The sequence below is a fragment of the Pongo abelii genome, chromosome 6 (genome assembly GCF_028885655.2).
Source record: "Pongo abelii isolate AG06213 chromosome 6, NHGRI_mPonAbe1-v2.0_pri, whole genome shotgun sequence".
In the NCBI taxonomy this organism is placed as follows: domain Eukaryota; kingdom Metazoa; phylum Chordata; class Mammalia; order Primates; family Hominidae; genus Pongo; species Pongo abelii.
Genome location: NC_071991.2, coordinates 139,290,341 through 139,309,769, shown reverse-complemented (window position 1 = coordinate 139,309,769; position 19,429 = coordinate 139,290,341). Strand labels below are relative to the sequence as shown.

Below are 19,429 nucleotides of genomic sequence, written 5' to 3'. Positions count from 1 at the left end.
AACGAGAACACTTGGACACCAGGTGGGGAACATCACACACCAGGGCCTGTCATGGGGCGTGGGGAGAGGGGAGGGATGGCATTAGGAGAAATACCTAATATAAATGATGAGTTAATGGGTGCAGCACACCAACGTGGCACATGTATACATATGTAACAAACCTGCACGTTGTGCACATGTACCCTAGCTTAAAGTATAATTATAAAAAGAAGAAGAAAATAATAAAATAATATTATCTTTTTGCATACCTGGAAAAAAAAAAAGGCTCACAAGGCTCTACATGGTCTGCATTCCAGTTACCACTCTAACTGCAATTGCTTTCTCCTTTGCACACTCCATTTCAGCATCTTTGCTATGCCTTCCCAAGGGTCTCCCACTTATTACTCACTATGCCTGGAATGTTCTTTAACAAGTTTCCGAATGTATCACCACCTTACCCTCTCTCAATCCTTCCCTGAAAACCTTATTTGAAATTTCAACACTCCCGCAAGAGATATTCCCTTTCATTCCTGTTTCACTTTTCTTCACGATACTTCTTCATGATCTAATATACTATTTTCAATAGCTTTATTGAAACATAAATCACATTCCATAAAATTAACTCATTGAAAATGTATAGTTCAATGATTTTTGGCATATTCATAGATATTTATAACCACCATTTCAAAAAGAAAGCCTGTACCCCTTAACTATCACTACCCTATGTCTGCATTCCCCTCAGCCCTAAGCAACCACTAGTCTATTTTCTAGACTATATAGATAGTCTATCTCTGACATTTAGTTTTTCAAAGTTTAATTGTGAAATCATCATATCTTAAGAAAGGCAGATATAGATAGGTAGATAGATAGCTAGATAGCAAGACATGTCTTAAAAATAATAAACTGAGTTTCAAGTAACAACTAACCATATTAAAAACCGTAGCTGTAACTTAAAAGTCTTTTGTTGCGTGCAAATTATTTGATAATGGTAATAATTATGATGCAGTTCAAAGATGAGCAAGTTGTTTTCAGATTATTCTAGAATCCATACTAAGTGCTTTACCATGTAAAAGACCTCAGAGCAAGGCTAATTCCTGAATAGTTGACAGCAGCGTTTCACCCCATCCCAAAGGGCCTCTATGACTTTATCATTCCAGAGGGTGAAGATGAAAGGATTGAGGAAAGGAGTTACTACTGAAACCATCAGGGAAACTACCCGATTGTAATCAGCTGCCTGTGTTTGCTTGGGTTTCACATAGAGAAACAAGCAGCTGCCGTAGCCAATCACAACACAGGTGAAGTGGGAGGCACAAGTGGAGAAGGATTTCCTCCGGCCAGAGGATGATGGGATCTTGAAAATGGTGGAGATGATGTAGGTGTAGGAGACAATTGTAGGGACCAAAGAACCAAAGAGAACAAAAACAGCCATTAAGAAGAGGATAAACTCCGTGAAAAGAGTATTATCGCAGGATAGTTTGAGCAATTGTCCTCGGTCACAGAAAAAATTGTTCACCACATTTGATTTGCAGTAAGTAAGCTGAAACATGACTTAGACCAGCCAGGTTTGAAAAAGAAACCCAAACACCCATGACACAAGAACCACAAAGTTGCAGGTGTGTCTGTTCATAATGATGTTGTACCTCAGAGGGTTACAGACAGCCACATAACGGTCCACAGCCATTGCTCCAAGTAATGCAAACTCCGTTGTCCCCACAGCAAGGTACAGGAAGAGCTGGACAACACAGGCAGACAAAGATATTATCTGCATCCCAGGGAGCAGCAATCCCCAAAGCATCACAGGGACGATTATGGTTGTGACCAGGATCTCCAGGGCAGAGAGGTGGCTGAGGAAGAAATACATGGGGGACTGCAGACGTTTATCCACACAGACAATCAAGACGATGACCGTGTTTCCCATTAATGTTACCGAGTAGAAAAAGAAGAATATAGCAAAAAGGATATGATGTAGTTCTTCAGAGCCAGGGAAGCCAAGGAGATAAAATTCAGTGGCACTAGAGTAATTCATCAACATTTAGCTCTAAGCCCTTGTTCCTTGTGAAATCTAGAGAGCAAAAGAGACAGAACAACTGCTTTTCATCCTAAAAAGATTAAGGACATTTCAGGTTGAAAAAACATTCCTCTCCTGCTCCTCAACTCCATAACCTGACTCTACTATTTTCTACCCAATGTTGATGTCAAATACTTCATGAAGAATATATATCTTTTGAAGATAAATGTATATGTTCAAGAAGATGAAATCCAGTCATGAATACCAAATGATAAACATGAAAACCCACCCACCCTAGCATGCACTCTTTCTCAATACACTGGACATCTGCCTCTAACTCTGCTCTCACCGGCCACCCTGTCTGCTTCCATGATCACAACATGTTCACTTACACCAGCGCCTCTATCATCTTGGGTGGAACTAAATTGCCTTCTCTGCCTATTATGTCTCCATCTTCCAAATCCTAATGCATCTAAACAATCATAAGAAAGTATTCCTGGCAGGGTGTGGTGGCTCAAGCTTGTAATCCCAACACCTTGTGAGGCTGAGGCGGGCAGATCACCAGGTCAGGAGTTTGAGACCAGCTTGACCAACATGGTGAAACCTCGTCTCTACTAAAAATACAAAAATTAGCCGGGCATGTTGGTGCACACCTGTAATCCCAGCTACTCAGGAGGCTGAGGCAGTAGAATTGCTTGAGCCGAGATTGCACCACTGCACTCCAGCCTGGGCAACAGAGTGAGACTCCGTCTCAAAAAATAAATAAAGTATTCCTAGCCAATCTCACACAGGCATGGTTACTTTTTTCTTCTGTATCCTCTAAACATAGGCTCCATTTGCATTATGTTCATTTAAAAGTTTTCACTTCAGTTATATTTACCATTTTGGGGGGTGATGTTGGGAAGTGAGGTCTATCCAGGACATTGTCACAAGGTAAGAGCCATTTTAAGACAAAGTATTGAGTCTTTCCCTGACCTCTGGGATACCAGCTCCCTTGAGTGGATTACTCACTTCTTCCTCTTTATTTTTGTAATGAAAGCCATCCCCACCTCTTATCTAAGTGACTGTGTCTCCCCTACACAAGCAGTCTGATCAGCTCCCAGTTAACAATTTCTAGCTCTGAGATTTTGATTCCTCTTGTTATGAGATGACAAAGAGGAGGAGGAGAAGTCCAGGAGTGAAGAGGCTGGAACTTTAATCCTCATCTCCCAACACAGCCTCCACCCTAGGGCCAGGAGACAAGAAAACAGCTGTGGTGTGGAGGTAACTTATCCTCTGCATTTCCAGTTCTCAGTACCCCAGTTTCAGCAGGGAGACAAGACCTCCCAATGGGAAGTCTGTGCCTGCATCCAACTTGCCATGGTCTCAGTCTGTTAGAGCAGCTTGGAAGTTCCACAGAGCTCTGCTCCTCCATGACCACCTGTTTTCTCCAGAGTCCTGGGGCAAAAAAAGTGTCAGAAGACACCAAAATGGATCACCCTGAATTCCTTAGAATGTCTGGACTCCTTCGCTTACCACATTCAGGTGTTTGCTCAAATGTTTCCTCTTCATGGGTCCCTTCCCACTCAGCTTCTCTAAAACAATACAGGCACACCTTCCCTCTCAAACCTGTGTTAGGCTATATTTTTCATACTAATTGTCCTCACCAATATCTCCAATCACATTATACTATTACTTGTTTATTAATTTATCATCAAAATCCAGTATTTAATTAAATACTTCATAGGTAGGTCATTTCTCTTTCTTGTTCACTTCATCTCTCTTGTATTACCAGTGCCAAGAACAGAGTCTGACACTAGAACAGAGTATGCACTCTGTATTTTAAATGAATATATCAATGAATAGATTAAAAAAAAAATCAGTGAATGAACAAGGACTATACAGCCTGACTCTTCTTCTCTCCATTCATTCTTCTCTAAAGCAACATAAAGTCAACCTGCAATCTCTCTCCCTGGAGCTCCCCTACTATGTGGCAGGCAGATATATGGAAGGAATGGGGAGAAATGAGAGAGCAGGGACTTGGGTAGTGGCAGAGCATTGTGCCTCTTGCCAGCATAGGCAGAGAAGAAATGATTCTGCCCTCTACTCTGGAGGGAGGCTTTGCTGTAGAGCTCATCCTCTATGCAACTCCCGCTGTCCAGTCTTCAGGCTCTAGATATCCTTGTTCCAGGAGGCAGCCAAGCCCCGGCCCTCCCATCACGATGTTCTCCTACTATCTACTTCACAGAAAGGAAGCCCCTCTGGAAGATACTCACCTCCGGAGAAGCAGCCTGGACTGGAAAGTTCTACTGCTCCACAGGGACCAGCCCAGGCTATCTCTCGCTCACCTAGTGCTGAGTTATGCTCAGGAGACAGAAACAGCTGCTTCTGTCTCCGTTCAGAATGAAGGACACTGTCCTCATACAGAAGCTTACGCAAAAGTCCAGAAATACGAGTGCCGAGGAGAGAGTCCAACTGTCTCTATCTCTCTCCTTCTCTTTGCTTCCTTCTCTCACTCCCTTATCTGTCTCCAAGGATGAGTATTCACTGAGGAACAATTTGTACCAGTTCAGAGACACACCAGGGATGCTGTCAAGGAAAAGCTGCCAAAAACATTCATCCTTCCCTCCTGAGGTTAATCAAGTTTTAGAACACCGAAAAGTTGTCTAATGGGCAAACTTGAAATCTCCCTCCTGAGGAACCTCTCAACACAACAGGTTGCCTTCCTTCAGGCTCTGAGTTATCACCATGCAACCCAGACTGTGAATGGTTAGCCCCCTGAGCTGCTCCATGCCTCTCCCTGATTCCATGTGGCCCTATGGAGCCTAAGCTCCCCGCTCGCTGTGATGGCCCCACTAGTGACTCCTAGGCACAGAGCAAAATTCTAGAGGCCACCAAATGGAATTTTATCAAAAATTTTCTCTTCATTTCCAAGTATTATGAAGCACATGTTTCCAGATGATCTCTGCACTCCTTCTATCAGAAATCCTCTGCCTGTAGTTATGGGAACCCTGCTAAGTGAGTAATAGACAGGGTCTGCCACCTACTTCAACCTCAGGGACTGTTCATGCTACACCCATTCCGCTGTTTGCAACATGCAGACATTCCAACTGTGGCTTCTCAGTCATGGGAACTGTACCGACAGCTGCCCAGGTGGCTGTGCTGAGTCATGTTATGACAGGTGGAGAAATGTGAAGGAAGGGTGCTGAGAAATGAGGAAGTCTGAGGAGGATGGAACCTTTGTCTGAGAAAGCAAATTACAGATCCAAATTCCCTAAGTCAAGGCATGGTTTGGTTTCTCCAGACATGTTTCCAGGGTTATTAACTATACATTGGCAGAGTAGAAAATGGAGCAGTAGGAAGGAATGTAAAATAATAAAAACCCTTGGGAAAACATTGGTTTCTTATTAACTTAAATATACATCTACTCTGTGACCTACCAATTCTATTTCTAGGCAGTTGCCTAATACAAATGAAAACATGTCCTGACAAATATTTCTGTTATCATGTTCATTGTATATTTATTATAGCTACTAATGACAGAAAATAAATACCCATCAACAAGATAATTTGATATTCATATGAGGAAATACTATTCAGCAATGATTCACTACTTGCTAATTCAGTGATCCCAGCGACTTTATAAGACATAACTAACCCCAATAATGAGAGTCAACTACATATTTATATAAGGGAATAATGGTCAGGAAAAAAGTAACAAAGTACTGATGTATATAACATAAACAAATTTCAGATACGTTACACTGCATAAAATAATCTGACACCAAAATATGCTTAACGTATTGTCCTAATGTAGCATGCTCTAGAATGGACAAAATCCATAAAAGAAATCCCAGGCAATCCTTGGAAGGAAATTGACTGGGAAAGATTATGAGATAATTATTGGCTATATTATCCCTTTTTAAATTGCTGCAATATATTTGGTCCACTTTTCATTTAGGCCTCTATGTTAATGAGAGATATTGGTCTGTGGTTTTCCTTTCTTGTAAGGTCCTTGCCAGGTTTGAGTTATCATAAATGAATGGAAATATAAGCCCTCTTTTCCTATTTTATGGGAAAAAAAACATTTGCATTATTTCCTCCTAAATTGTTTGGCAAAGTTCGTCATCGAGAACATTTAGGCCAGGAGTTTTATTTGTGAGAAAGTTTTTAATTACGGGTTCCATGTATTTAATAGCTATGTGACTATTCGGAATTTCTACTTCAGTTTGTGTCCATTTTGAAGAATTGTGTTCAAGAGAATTGCTTAGTTCATCTAAATTGTTGGGTTTATTGGCATAAAGTTGCCCATATTCATTTTCATGCTTTCAAGGTTCACTGTCTCTATTATGATATCCCTTGTTCCCATTTCTGATATTGTTACTTTGTGTGCTTTTGCTTCCTTATTATTCTTGCTAGGGATTTATCCATTTTCTTAATTATTTCAGAGACTTTACTTTGGCTTTGTTGATTTTTTCTATTTCTTTCCTGGTTTATATTTTAAGTTCACAAGTCATTTTTTCCTGTGTATGTCTTCAAGTGGCATTCCTTTCATAAGAATATCAGTCATATGCTTAGGAGCCCACCCTACTCCATTATGACCTCATACTACCTAATAACACCTGCAACAACCTTATTTCCAAATAAGTTCACATTCTAAGATACTGGGGGTTAAGTCTACAAGGGATGAATTTAGAGGCACAAAAATCCAACCATAATGGACATCTTGATTGCCTCTGACTTGGGATAATTATGACTAGAGCTGCTATAAATATTCGTGTAGTAGTTTTTGTGTGGAGATTAATTTTCAACTCATTTGGGTATACATCAAGGAGAACTATTACTGGATTGTGTGCTAAAATTTGTAAGAAAGTACTAAACTTTTGGAAGTACCAAACTGTCTTCCAACGTGGCTGTACCGTGTCGCATTCCCACCAGCAATGACTGAGAGTTCCTGTTGGTCCACATCCTCACCAGCATCTGGTGTTTTGGATTTTAGCCACTTTACTAGGTGTGCAGTGGTGTCTCATTGTTTTATTTTATTTTATTTTATTTTTTATTTATTTTATTTTATTTTATTATTTTATTTTATTTTATTTTATTTGAGACAGAGTCTCACCCTGTTACCCAGGCTGTAGTGCAGTGGCACTATCTCGGCTCCCTGCAACCTCCACCTCCACCCCCCAGGATTCTAGCGATTCTCCTGCCTCAGGCTCCCTAGTAGCTGGGATTATAGGCACCCACCACCATGCCAGGGTGTGTGTGTGTGTGTGTGTGTATTTTTTAGTAGAGATGGGGTTTTGCCATGTTGGCTAGGCTGGTCTCGAACTCCTGACCTCAGGTGATCAACCTGCCCTGGCTTCCCGAAGTGCTAGGATTATGGGCATGAGCCACCGCGCCTGGCCTCATTGTTGTTTTAATTTCCAGTTCCCTGATGACATATGATGTGGAACATCTTTTCACATGCTTATTTGTCATCTATACATGTTCTTTAGTGATCTATTCAGATATTTCCCCATTTTGTAAGCGAGTAGTTTCTTGTTGAGTTTTGAGGTTTTTGTATATTTTTGATACATGTTCTGTAATGTGTATGTGTTTTGCAAGTATTTTCTTCCAAACTGTGTCTCTTCTTCTCATTCTCTTAAGTCTTTCTTTCACATATTGTGCTTTTGGTATTGTAGCTAAAAAGTCACCACAAAAGCCAAGGTCACCTAAGTTTTTCTATGTTTTGTTTTAGAGTTGTAAAGCTTTACATTTCACATTTAGGTTTATGATCCAAGTAGAGTTAATTTTTTGTCAAAGGTACAAAGTCTGTGTCTGAATTTTGTTTGTTTGGTTTGGATTTCCAGTCATTCCAGCACCATTTGTTGAAAAGATTATCCTTTCTTATTGGATTGCCTTTCTTCTTTTATTAAAGATTCGTTGACTATATTTGTGTGGGTCTATTTCTGGGCTCTCTGTTATGCTTCATTGATCTAATTCTCTGTTCTTTTGCCCATAACATACTGTCTTGCTTATGGTAGATTTTTTAATTTTTAACAGCTTTATTGAGGAATGGTTGATATAGAGAAAACTGCACACATTTAAAGTAAACAATTTGATGAACTTGGAAATAAGTGTACACCTATGAACCCATCACCACAATCAAGGTAATAAACCTATTCATCACTTTTTTTTTTCTGAGACGGAGTCTTTGTCACCCAGGCTGGAGTGCAGTGGCACGATCTCCACTCTCTGCAACCTCTGCCTCCCAGGTTCAAGTGATTCTCGTGCCTCAGCCTCTGGAATAGCTGGGATTATAGGCGCACGCCACCATGCCTGGCTAATATTTGTATTTTTAGTAGAGATAGGGTTGGCCAGGCTGGTTTCGAACTCCTGGCCTCAAGTGATCTGCCTGCCTCAGCTTCCCAAAGTGCTGGGATTACAGGCATGAACCACTGCACCCAGCCCTATTCATCACTTCTAAGGAGTCATTCCTGCCCCTTTATTGTTATTGTTGTTGTTGTTGTTTATTGTGGTAAGAAGACTTACCATGAAATCTACCCCTCTTAACAAATTTTTAAGTGCACAATACAGTATTGTTAACTATAGGCACAATGTTATACATCAGATTTCTAGAAGCTACTCTCTTGTATTATTAAAACTTTATACCCATTGAACAGCAACTCCCCATTTTCCCCTGGAAAAACCATTCTATTTTCTGCTCTCATGAGTTGGACTATTTTAGGTACCTTACATTTGTGGGATATTGTCCTTCTGTTTATTTCACTTGGCATGTCCTCTAGGTTCATCCTTGTTGTCAAATAAGGCAAGATTTCCCTCTTTTTAAGGCAGTTTCAGCTTTCAGCTCTTGCATTTAAGTTTTTAATTCATTTTGAGTTGATTTGAAGAAGGGAGCTGAAATGTGGCATAGACTGGCCAGATTTCAGAAAGGAACCCAATCAATAATACAATTACCAGCCAGATGCAGTGTCTGCTCATAATGATGTTTTACTTCAAAGAGTTACAGAGAGCCACATAATGGTCCACAGTCATCACTCCCAGTAATGCAAATTTTGTGTACCCCCAAAAAAGTTCGTATAGAGTTGGACAACACATGTCATTAAAGGTATTGTTTGAATCATGGAAAGTAACAACCCCTGAGCATCAAGGGAACAGCAGTATATGTGATAAGGATTTCTATGACAGAGAGGTCACCATGGAATAAATATAGGAGGAACAGCAGGCATTTCTCAACACATACTATGATGATTACATAATTTCTTATTACAATCACTGACAAAGGAAGAAGAAGGTAACAAATGGCATACTTACTGGGAGCCAGGGAAGCCTAAGAGACAAAATTCAGTAGCACCACTGTGACTCTCCCATATTTAGTCCTGAGGATTTGCTCCTTGTGAAATGGAAAGAGCCAAAAAAAAAAAAATGAGACTGCTTCTGATCACAAAAGGACTAAAGACATTTCCAGATTGAGAAAATATTCCCCTCCGGCTTCTAGGCTCCACACCATGACTCTGTACAAGGTTGATGTTAAATGTTCTATGAAGAATAGATAGGTAAGTAGAATAGTAGATAAATGTATATGGCCAAGAAGATGAGCACTGGCCACCAACGCTGCACCACAGGCATGAAAACCCATCCACCCCAGCACGCACTGTTGTCTCTCGATTCACTGGACATCTCAGCTCCGACTCTGCTCTGACCAGGTACCCTAAGTACTTCCTTGATCACAACCTGCTCATTTATACCACCATGTCTTCCATCCTGAATGGAACTAAACTGTCTTCTCTACCTATTATGTCCCTGTCATGCAAAAACCTACTGCATCTCAACAGTTATACAAAAGTATTTTTAGCAAATCCTACCCAGATGTGGTTACTTCTTTCCTTTGTTTCCTCTGAGTGTGAGTGATATGGTTTGGCTTTGTCCCCACCCAAAAATCTCATCTTGAATTGTAATCCCCATAATTCCCACGGATCAAGGGCAGGACCAGGTGCAGGTAATTGGATCATGACGACAGGTTTCTCCCATGCTGTTCTCATGATAGTGAGTGAGTCTTACGAGATCTCATGGTTTTAAAAGTATCTGGCATTTCCCCTGCTTGCACTCTGTCCTGCCACCCTGTTAAGAAGGTCCTTGCTTCTCCTTTGCCTCCCACCATGATTGTAAGTTTCCTGAGACCCCCCGCTCAGGCAATGCAGAACCATGAGTCGATTAAACCTCTTTCCTTCATAAATTACCAAGTCTTGGGTATTTCTTCATAGCAGTGTAAGAACAGACTAATACAGTAGGCTACATTTGCATTCTGCTTGTTCAAGTTTTCACTTCAGTTATCTTTATGATCATTTCTCTGTATTGGTAGAACTAGCTGACTTGGAGGTAGGGTCAAACCTGCCCATTGTCAGAAAGTAATAGCAATTTTGTGACACAGTATTGAGTCTTTCCCTGACTTCTGGTGTGCTGGCTTGCAGGAGTAGATTGCCCACTTCTTCCTTTTTGTTTTATGATGAAAGTTATACCCCACCTTTTAACTAAGTGAATGTGTCTCCTTCAAGCAGGCAGAGTATGGCCAGCTCCAAATTAGCAACCTCTGGTTCTGAGAGTTATTCCTCTTGTCATCAGATGATACAGAGGAGGAGAAATCCAGAAGGAGTGAAAAGGCTGGAACTTTAATTCCTAACTCCCAACGTGACCTCCATCCTGGGTCCAGGAGACAAGAAAACAGCTATGGTTTAGAAGCAATATATTCTTTACATTCTTCTAAAATTATATTAAACTTTTCCTTGTTTATTCATTTGAAACCTGAATCTTACATTAGAATAAAATACCTTGAGAAAAGATTGCCTCTTTTTTTTTTTTTTACTGTCACATCTTCAGTTCCAAGAACAGAATAAGACACTGAGCAAGTGAGTACACTTTAAATATTTATGCAATGAATAAATAAATGAATGAATAAACAGAGTAGTCATCCTGACCAGATTCTCTTTCCTGTTGTAAGATATGACTCTCCATTCACTCTTCACTAAGGTATTGCCCAGTCAAAAAGATAAGTCTGTCTTTGTGGAGCTCCCCTACAATATGGCAAGCAGATATGAAGAAGAAATAGGGCTAAAAGAGAGGGCAGAGACTTAGGTAGTGGCAGAGCACTGTGCCTCTCTTCATCATGGGGCAGAGAAGAGATGAATCTGCCCTCTGCCCTGGAGGGAGGATTTGATTCAGAGCTCATCCTCTATGCAACTCCCCTGTCTACTCTTCAGGCTCTAGGTATCCTTGTTCTAGAAGGCAGCCAAGCCTCAGCCCTCCTATCATGATGGTCTCCTACTCTCTACTTCACAGAGAGGAATCTCTAGAAGACACTCACCTCCAGAGAAGGGGAAAGGCTTGGAAAGTTCTACTGCTCCCCAGGGACCAGCCCAAGCTACCTTCTGCCTGGCTAGTGCTGAGCAGTCTCCATGAGCTACAACAAGATGCTGCTGTCTTTACTCTTAGTGATAGTGAAAACTATCCCCACACTGGCCCCTAGGAAAAGGTCCAGTAATAATGCTGTGGAAAGCCCAATTGTCTCCTTCTTTCTTTTTCCCTCCTTCTTTCCCTCCCCAATCTGTACCCTGGAGAATTTATTCACTAACGGAATGTTCCCAGGTTCAAAGTAATCCTAGCAACACAGTGAAGAGAAAGCCAGAGAAACTTTTCACCTTTCCTTCCCAAGGCTAATCACATTTTAGAACATGAAAAAGTTGGTATAATGGGAAAATCTGAAATCTCTCGGACAAAAGTTTCTCAACACCCAGGTTGCCCTCCTCCCAGGCCTTAAGTCTTGGATGTTACTAAGCACTCCAGGCTGTGAATAGCCAATACCTTGCTCTCCTCTATGCCTCTCCCTGACTCCAATTAGCCCTACAGAGCCTAAGCAGCCCCAAGCAGAGGACATGACAAATGGCTCCAAGACACATCAAAAACTAAGGGGCAATCACATAGCCTTTGCCAAAAATGCTACCCTTATCTCCAAGACCTTATGGATCCCATCTTCTCCAGATGATCTCTGCACTCCTGCCACCAGATACCCTCTGCCAATAGTTAAGGGAACCCTGCTTAGAAACAAAGAGAGGATCTGCCACACAAACCAGCCTCACAGTCAACCAATGCCACAGCCCATTCCACTCTCTCCAGCATGCATACATTCCAACTGTGGCTGTTCAACCATTTCCCCTCCAGGTCTTCATATGCTAGCAGGGTTCCTCCCTGAGCTGCTTGAAGGGTAGGCGTACAGGCTGAAGAGCCAACATTTGAGAAACACAAATTTAAAACTACTATATAAAAGCAAAGATGGCTTGCAAACTGAGTAAAATAGCAAAATAACATTTAAAATATTTATGTTTACATTTTAAAAATGACTTTCATTTATCATAAAAATAGCACAGTTCATGTGAAAAGTAAAATTTTGTGAAGGAATATAAAACAAAAATGCAAATGCCTCTCTCACCAATGCCTGATCTTGCTGATCCATCTGCTAGAGCTAAACACTACTATTAGTTTCTAGTGCATCCATACAGAAATTTTCTATGCATATACACGAGTATCTTTTTATGGTCTTTTAAAAACATGATATTTTAGTAAAATATTGTCCTGCAACTTTCTTTTTGTTATATGTGTATACGTGTGTGTTTATTGAGCCTTCCCATATTAGCATTTATATGTCCCTCGTATTTTAAATGATTACCAAATATTCACCTTATGAAAAAACTATCATTTACTTAATGAGTACCCTGCTAACAAATATTTTGTGTTTTCAATTTTTTACTAGTATAATGCTGCAATAAATATCTTCACATGTAAGCCCATACATTTTTACACTTGTATCTTGCTAAATTATTATACTAAATTTTACTAGCTGTTATCAAATCACCTTCCAAAAAGTTGTACCAATCAATTTATGATCTCTTGAAATAAGATTATGTTGAGCCTACCCACACAGCCTCCTGCAAGAAGTGGGTGGGAAGTTTTTATTTCCCAGTGTTAACCCAGTGCAGGTTCAGAAATGACACTAACAGATGAGGAGTCAGTAATCACATTGTGAGGTAAGGACACATCCTAGCAGTCCTCATCCCCATGGGAACAATGCTGACAGCTGCCCAGGGAGTCTCAGCCTTGGAGCAGCAGTGTTGGTAATGTAATGACTGTTGGAGTAAGGAAGGCCCCTGGTGAATGAGGAAATCCAAGAAGGATGGAACCTTTCTCTGAGAACCCTTATTGCAGAAACAACTTACCTCGTTCAGGGCATGGTTCCATTTCTTTAGATATCCTCCATGTTTTGCTTAATGCCATATTGGCTCAGTAAAGATTTCAGAAGTAGAGGGGAGTATAACACAGTAAAACCCATTTGAAAAGAGTTTTGTCAGTTTCTTAAAAGTATACACCTCCCTATAATGGAAAAATTCCACTCCCAAGTATTTCACTGAGAGAAATGAAAACACATGTCCTCATAAAGACTTGTATTAGAAGACTCATAGCAGTTTAATTCATTGTAGCCAATTATGACACAACACGAATATCTATCAACAAGAGAATGGTAGAGCTGATCCTCATTATTCATGGCCCTGTATTTGTGAATTCACCTACTCAATAAATTTATTTGTAACTGTAAAATCATTATTTGTAGTTCTTCTAGGGCTATTGGCTGACATGTACAAGCATGCACAGACCCGTGAAAGTTTTAAGTCACCTGTTGTACTCGTTTCCAGTCGAGATAGAATAAGACGATACTCTACCTTCTTTCTGTTCTTGTCCTGTAAACAAGTGTCCTTCTGATGGTCTTCAGTGCTACATTTTTTTTTTTGCATTTTTGTACTTTTTGCTGGTGATTTTGCATTTTGAAATGGCTCCTAAGCATAATGCCAAAGTTCTGTCTAGTGTTCCTAAATGCAAGAAGGCTGTGATGTGCCTTACAGAGAAAACGCATGTGTTAAATACGCTTCATTCTGGTATAAGGTATAGTGCTGTGAACCATGAGCTCAGTGTTAATGAATCAACAATATATATTAAATAAGGTGTCTTTAAGAGGAAACACACATTTTGAAAAGGTTATATATCGTTCAGTTGGCAAAAATATCGTAACGAGAGGCTCACAGTAACCTATCTCTGTAATTCCCTAGGAGCAATGATTCAGTATTCATTAATTTAGTATTCCCAGAGACTATGGATTATAACTACCACAAATAATGAGAACCAACTATACATTCATGAGAAAATAATACTTAGCAATGAAAAATAACAAACTACTTACACACACAAGATGGACGAATCTCATATACATGACACTGAATGAGAGAAGCCAGACACCAAAGAATGCATACTATGACTCCATCACATAATGCTCTAGAATGGACAAAAATCATCATAATCCATGTTTAAAGAAATCCTAACAGTGACTGCTTTGTTCCTGGGGAAAATTGACTTGGAAATATTATAAGGAAATTGTGGAACATATTCTTCCTTGTATATATTGCCGAATTCTATTTGCTAACTTTTTATTCAGGATGTTTATGGTTATAAGAGATACTGGCCTGGAGTTTTCCTTTCTTGTAAGGTCTTTGTCAGGTTTTGGTATCAAGGTAATTTTGGTTATCATCAAACAAACTGGGATGTCTTTTTTTATTTTATGGAAAATTTAATATTATTTCTTCCTACATTGCTAAGAAGTGTTAATCAGTGAGAACATCCAGGCCAGTAGAAAAGCTTTTTAGAAAAGCTTTGTAGAAAAGCTTTTATCTGTTTATTTATTTATTTATTTACTTATTTACTTATTTATTTTTTAAACAATTCCCAAGTGCTTGGAAGTGTAGAGAAGCTTTTAATTACAGGCTGTGGTAGGCTGAATAATGCTTCCCATCAAATGATATCCATATCCTAATCCTCAGAAACTGAATATATGGCACTTGAAAGGCATTTTTACCTTGTATGGCAAAAAAAAAAGGACTTTGAAAATATGATTAAATTAAGGCTTTTGATATGGGGAGATTATCCTGAAATCTGATGACAGTCTCTCTATATCTGGTAGTACTTCTTGCCTTAAAGTCTACTCTTTCTAATGTTGCCTAACACCTCCAGGTTTCTTAAGCTTACGGTTTGAATAACTTTTTTCATCACTGTAATTTCAATCTGTCTTTAATTTAAAGTATATCACACGTAGACATCATAGAATTGGTGTGACAATCTCTGACTTTTATTTGTAGTGTTTAGTCCATTTACATAGAACATTAACTATTGATTTATTTAGGTGTACCATTTTCCTGTGTCTTTAAATTTGTCCCATCTATAGTTTTTCTTCTATTTCCCTTTCCTATCACCTTCTAGATAAATTAAATACTTTTAAGTTTTTATTTTAATTCCTTTATTGACACATTAGACATACCTTTTTGGATTATTACAGTGTTTGTTATTGGGATTATACTATGCACCCTTAAATTTCACAGTCTATTAAGAGTTGATACTGCAACACTTCACATAAAATGTGAGAGCCTTGGAAAAGTACATTATATTTGTGCTCCTATCCATTATACCAGTATCACATATATTAAATCTATAGATGCTATAACCCCCAGAATATGGGATTATAGTATTTTCTTTAAATATTCATATGTCTCTTAAAAGAATTATGTGAAGAAAAAATATTTTTTACTTCTGGTGTGTGAGAGTCTACATATATATCTGTAAGGTCTGCTTTATTGACTGTTATATCTTTTTATTCTTACTTTTTGCCCAGTTGTCCTAAGGACTGAGAATAGTATTAAAGTCTCTCAATGTTTTATGTGTATTTCATTTCTCCTTTTACCTCACGTAGTTTCTATTTTATGAAGGTAATTGTTACATTACATGATGCCCAGACATTCATAAATGTATGACCCTACCGGAATTGGGCATTTAGAATTAAAAATCTTTTCACATTTATAATTTTTGTACCAAAATCTTCCTCATTTGATATTAAAATATGGTTGTGTTTCCCAACAGTTCTTTTGAAAAATATTTTCTCAGTCATCCTTTGTCTCCCTCTTTCCTAATTAAAGGAAATAATTAGGAAAATAAATTGCTCTCTTACTTATTGGTTCTATTAACAAATCTGATACTGGCATGATTTACATTTCTTGTATGTGGTATTTTATATTCCTGGAATTTTTTCTTTACCTTCAAAGTCTAATAGTTTTGTCACAGGTGTATCTGTTCCAGGTCACTTTCCCAGATACACAGTGGATCCTTTCATTATGTATATTCAAAACTGTCTTCATTTCAAGATGGTTATAAAACATAGTGTTAAATATTAGATTTTTTCATTGTATTGCTGTTGTTCTTTATGAATTCCAAATTCATAAAAAATTAGCCTACCTTATCTCTTTAATCTTGCCTATTTTCTCTAATATTTTATACCCCTTTAATTGTTTCAATTTCATGATTCAGCTATTTCTATTTCTTTGCTCAATAGATTTTATTTTACTTTCAGTCTAATGTACTCTTCCTTAGGAACTTGTAATTTTTTTTATTTCTTAGATGACTTTGTTTCTTTTCAAAATTTATTTAACTCTTATTTTATATATTACTCTTTTGAATCCATTACTCTTTGTTGTTATATTCATAAATAAATAAGGTAGAGATAGTGGCAGATTATATTACTTAGATACATGCTACTCCTGAGAATTTCAAGAATGCATAAGAAATAATAAAGATTTATGCAATAGAAAATAATTAAAATAGATATTACCTTATTAATCAGCTTTAGATGGAGAATAAATATCTATTAATCAACTTGGCAAGACTAAATTTTCTGATGTAAATGTCGTTCTTGTATGTTGTTGTAAATGTTTCTCAAGAGAGTCAGTGACCTCCCCTCTCTGGTTCTTCTTTCAGCTACTCACCTATTTTGATCTTTTATCTGTGATTAGCCACAATACATTCTCCTTACCCTTCCCCTCTATTCAGATGGACATTCAGTTCTAGTGCTTCAAATCTTCCTTAATCACCACTTAATAGAGATATTCTCGAGCACTCCCCAAACTCATTCATTTAAAAATCAATAGTGAAAATAAAATTGGGTGAAAATGATTTTTATTTCAAGTATAATAAAATTGTACTATAATAAAAGGATGTGAACACCCATGACAGACACCTTAAACTTTGTACACATATATAGACATACACACAAATTTTGTGTATATATAAACACACATTTATATATGAGGAATATATTTATATATGTATGTGTGTGTGTGTATATATATATCTATATCCTCTAGGCATGCTGACCTCTGTCATGGATACATTTCAGAGAACATTTCTGTGTGATTTTGATCTATTTTAGATGCTTGTCATCACTTTGCAGAAAGTCTATCCAAAACTTCAACTTTTTAAGTTGATTTTCCATAAATATAAAACGTAATTTGGGGTCTATATCCCTCTCCACATGCTAGTGACTTAGATAAGAATTTTCTCTCACTTCTACCTTCACCTTATTTCAAACTTACATTCTTTCATCAAGACCCATTCAATTGCCACCTACTTGAGGATGTTTCCTTGACTGTCTCAAACAGACTTAGAAACTTTTGCTCTTGTATAACAAATGCAATAGTTAATGTTATATGTCAACTCAAGTAGGCCATAATGAAGTAAACATTATTTCTGGATGTGTCTATGAGGGTCTTTCCAAATGAGATTAGTAGTTGAATTGGTGGACTCAGTAGACTGACCTCCCTAATGTGGACAAGCTTCATCCAATCCACTGAGAATGGAGCAAAAGGTGGAGGAAGGAGAAATTGACCTCTTTTTTCAAGCCTTATTGTTTGAGCTGGGACATCTCATTTTCTTCTGACCTTAGACTGGGATTTACACCATTAGCTCCCCTGGTCCTCAGGCCTTCAGACTTGGACTGCATTACACAACTGCCTTTCCTGGGTCTCCAGCTTTCAGATGGCAGCTCTTGGGACTTCTCAGCCTTCATAATTTTGTGAGCCAATTTTTCATTTATATAAATATAGATATGGATAGCTATGTATCTTCATCCTATTCTATTTCTCTGGAGAACCCTGACTAACACACCATAGCACTTGTACATTATTAATCATGAATTACTTAACCCACTGTACTATAATTATTCACATATTTATCTGCCTCTCACAATTAAGATTGAGCTCCTCAAGGGCTGGCATTATGTCTTACTATATCTTCTTTTCTCCATTGCAAAGAAGAATAACTCGCACTTGGTAGGCATTCAATAAATGTTAGTAAATTTTGTATTAATATTTAAAGACATGTAAAGTAATCTACTTCACCTGTAGAAAAAGAAATGCCACAAACATAATGTAACTTAATTTTAATCAACATATTTTAAAACAATGTTACTTTTTAAAAGAAGATGTAAAATGAATAACTAGATGATAGTATCATTAATTAGATGTCCCCTGGTGTGTAGACACTACTCCAAACAGGTGCTGACTGATGGCTCACTGTAAGATAAAGTGAAATTTCTAGTAAAGGTTCCAGAGCATAAACTTCAGTCCCATACTATTAGTATGATTGGGGTGACTTTCATAGTATATAGTCATTGGTCTTATCAGAGAGAAAGGATAACCGAGAAAAAAATCATCCCTAGAAAGTTAAGATCATATCCTGAGTGGGAAATACTGAGAATAGGTCTGAGCCTTGTGGATCAGAGCACTGACTATTGAAGATCAAAAAAAGGAGGTGTGGGAGGGTATATGAACATGCAGGGGAACAGAGGCATCTCTCTAGGAAAAGCATACTCTTTTGGAGGTGGGAGGCAATTTGAAGTGGGAGGTGAATCTTAGAGCCTTGGAGATGAAGGGGAAGCAAGAGGCAAAAATTAGGGTCTTAAGAAAAACATGAGTATCAAAAAAAGTACCAACTCATCCTCTCTCAAAATAGCACCATTTACTAAAGAACAAGCACAATATGTCTAGTAACAGAAAGCATTGAGAACTATAGGAAGAAACATAGTAAACCATCCAGACAAAATGACATCTAGACAAAATGACAAACACGTTTTCCTGCTGGATCAGGAAATCTCCAAAAATTTTGAAGCAACAGATAATAATAAATATACTTATAATGCTTCTAAAACAACAAAATGAAAGGGTAAAATAAAATTTTCAGCTGACAAAAATATTCTCCAAATGTTCACAAAATTGAGGAAGACTATAAAATAAATCCCCAACATGAATTAGCCACAACTAAAAGGCATTTACAAATAGGAAACAACACCGGAAATCAGAGTTTTAAAAAAAAACTCAGAATAGCAGTGCACAAAAAATAGCAACATGAAAAAAATAGTCAAGTAAATTTGAGAAAGAAATTTAAAAATCTGTTAAAAATATTTCAGAACCAAATAGTAAATTACAAGGTGCCCAAAGTGGACTATATTGAGTGAAATATAACAAATGGCATTGAGAAGAGGAACAA

At 38.1% G+C, this 19,429-nt stretch overlaps 1 protein-coding gene and 1 long non-coding RNA gene across 2 annotated transcripts; both read right to left on the bottom strand.

Moving 5' to 3' along the window:
• Positions 1 to 245: 245 nt before the first annotated feature.
• On the bottom strand, positions 246 to 2,068 carry LOC100449756 (olfactory receptor 9A4-like). Its single transcript, XM_024250385.2, is given in 1 exon segment — positions 246 to 2,068. A coding segment is annotated over 1 exon segment (945 nt). The 5' UTR covers positions 2,012 to 2,068; the 3' UTR covers positions 246 to 1,066.
• An 8,191-nt stretch (positions 2,069 to 10,259) lies between these two features.
• LOC129060497 (uncharacterized) lies at positions 10,260 to 12,992 on the bottom strand. The gene is made up of 2 exons (XR_008527280.1): positions 12,934 to 12,992; positions 10,260 to 10,666 (listed from the first exon to the last, which is right to left on the bottom strand). It is a non-coding gene; the product is annotated as an uncharacterized LOC129060497 (long non-coding RNA).
• Positions 12,993 to 19,429: the final 6,437 nt, after the last annotated feature.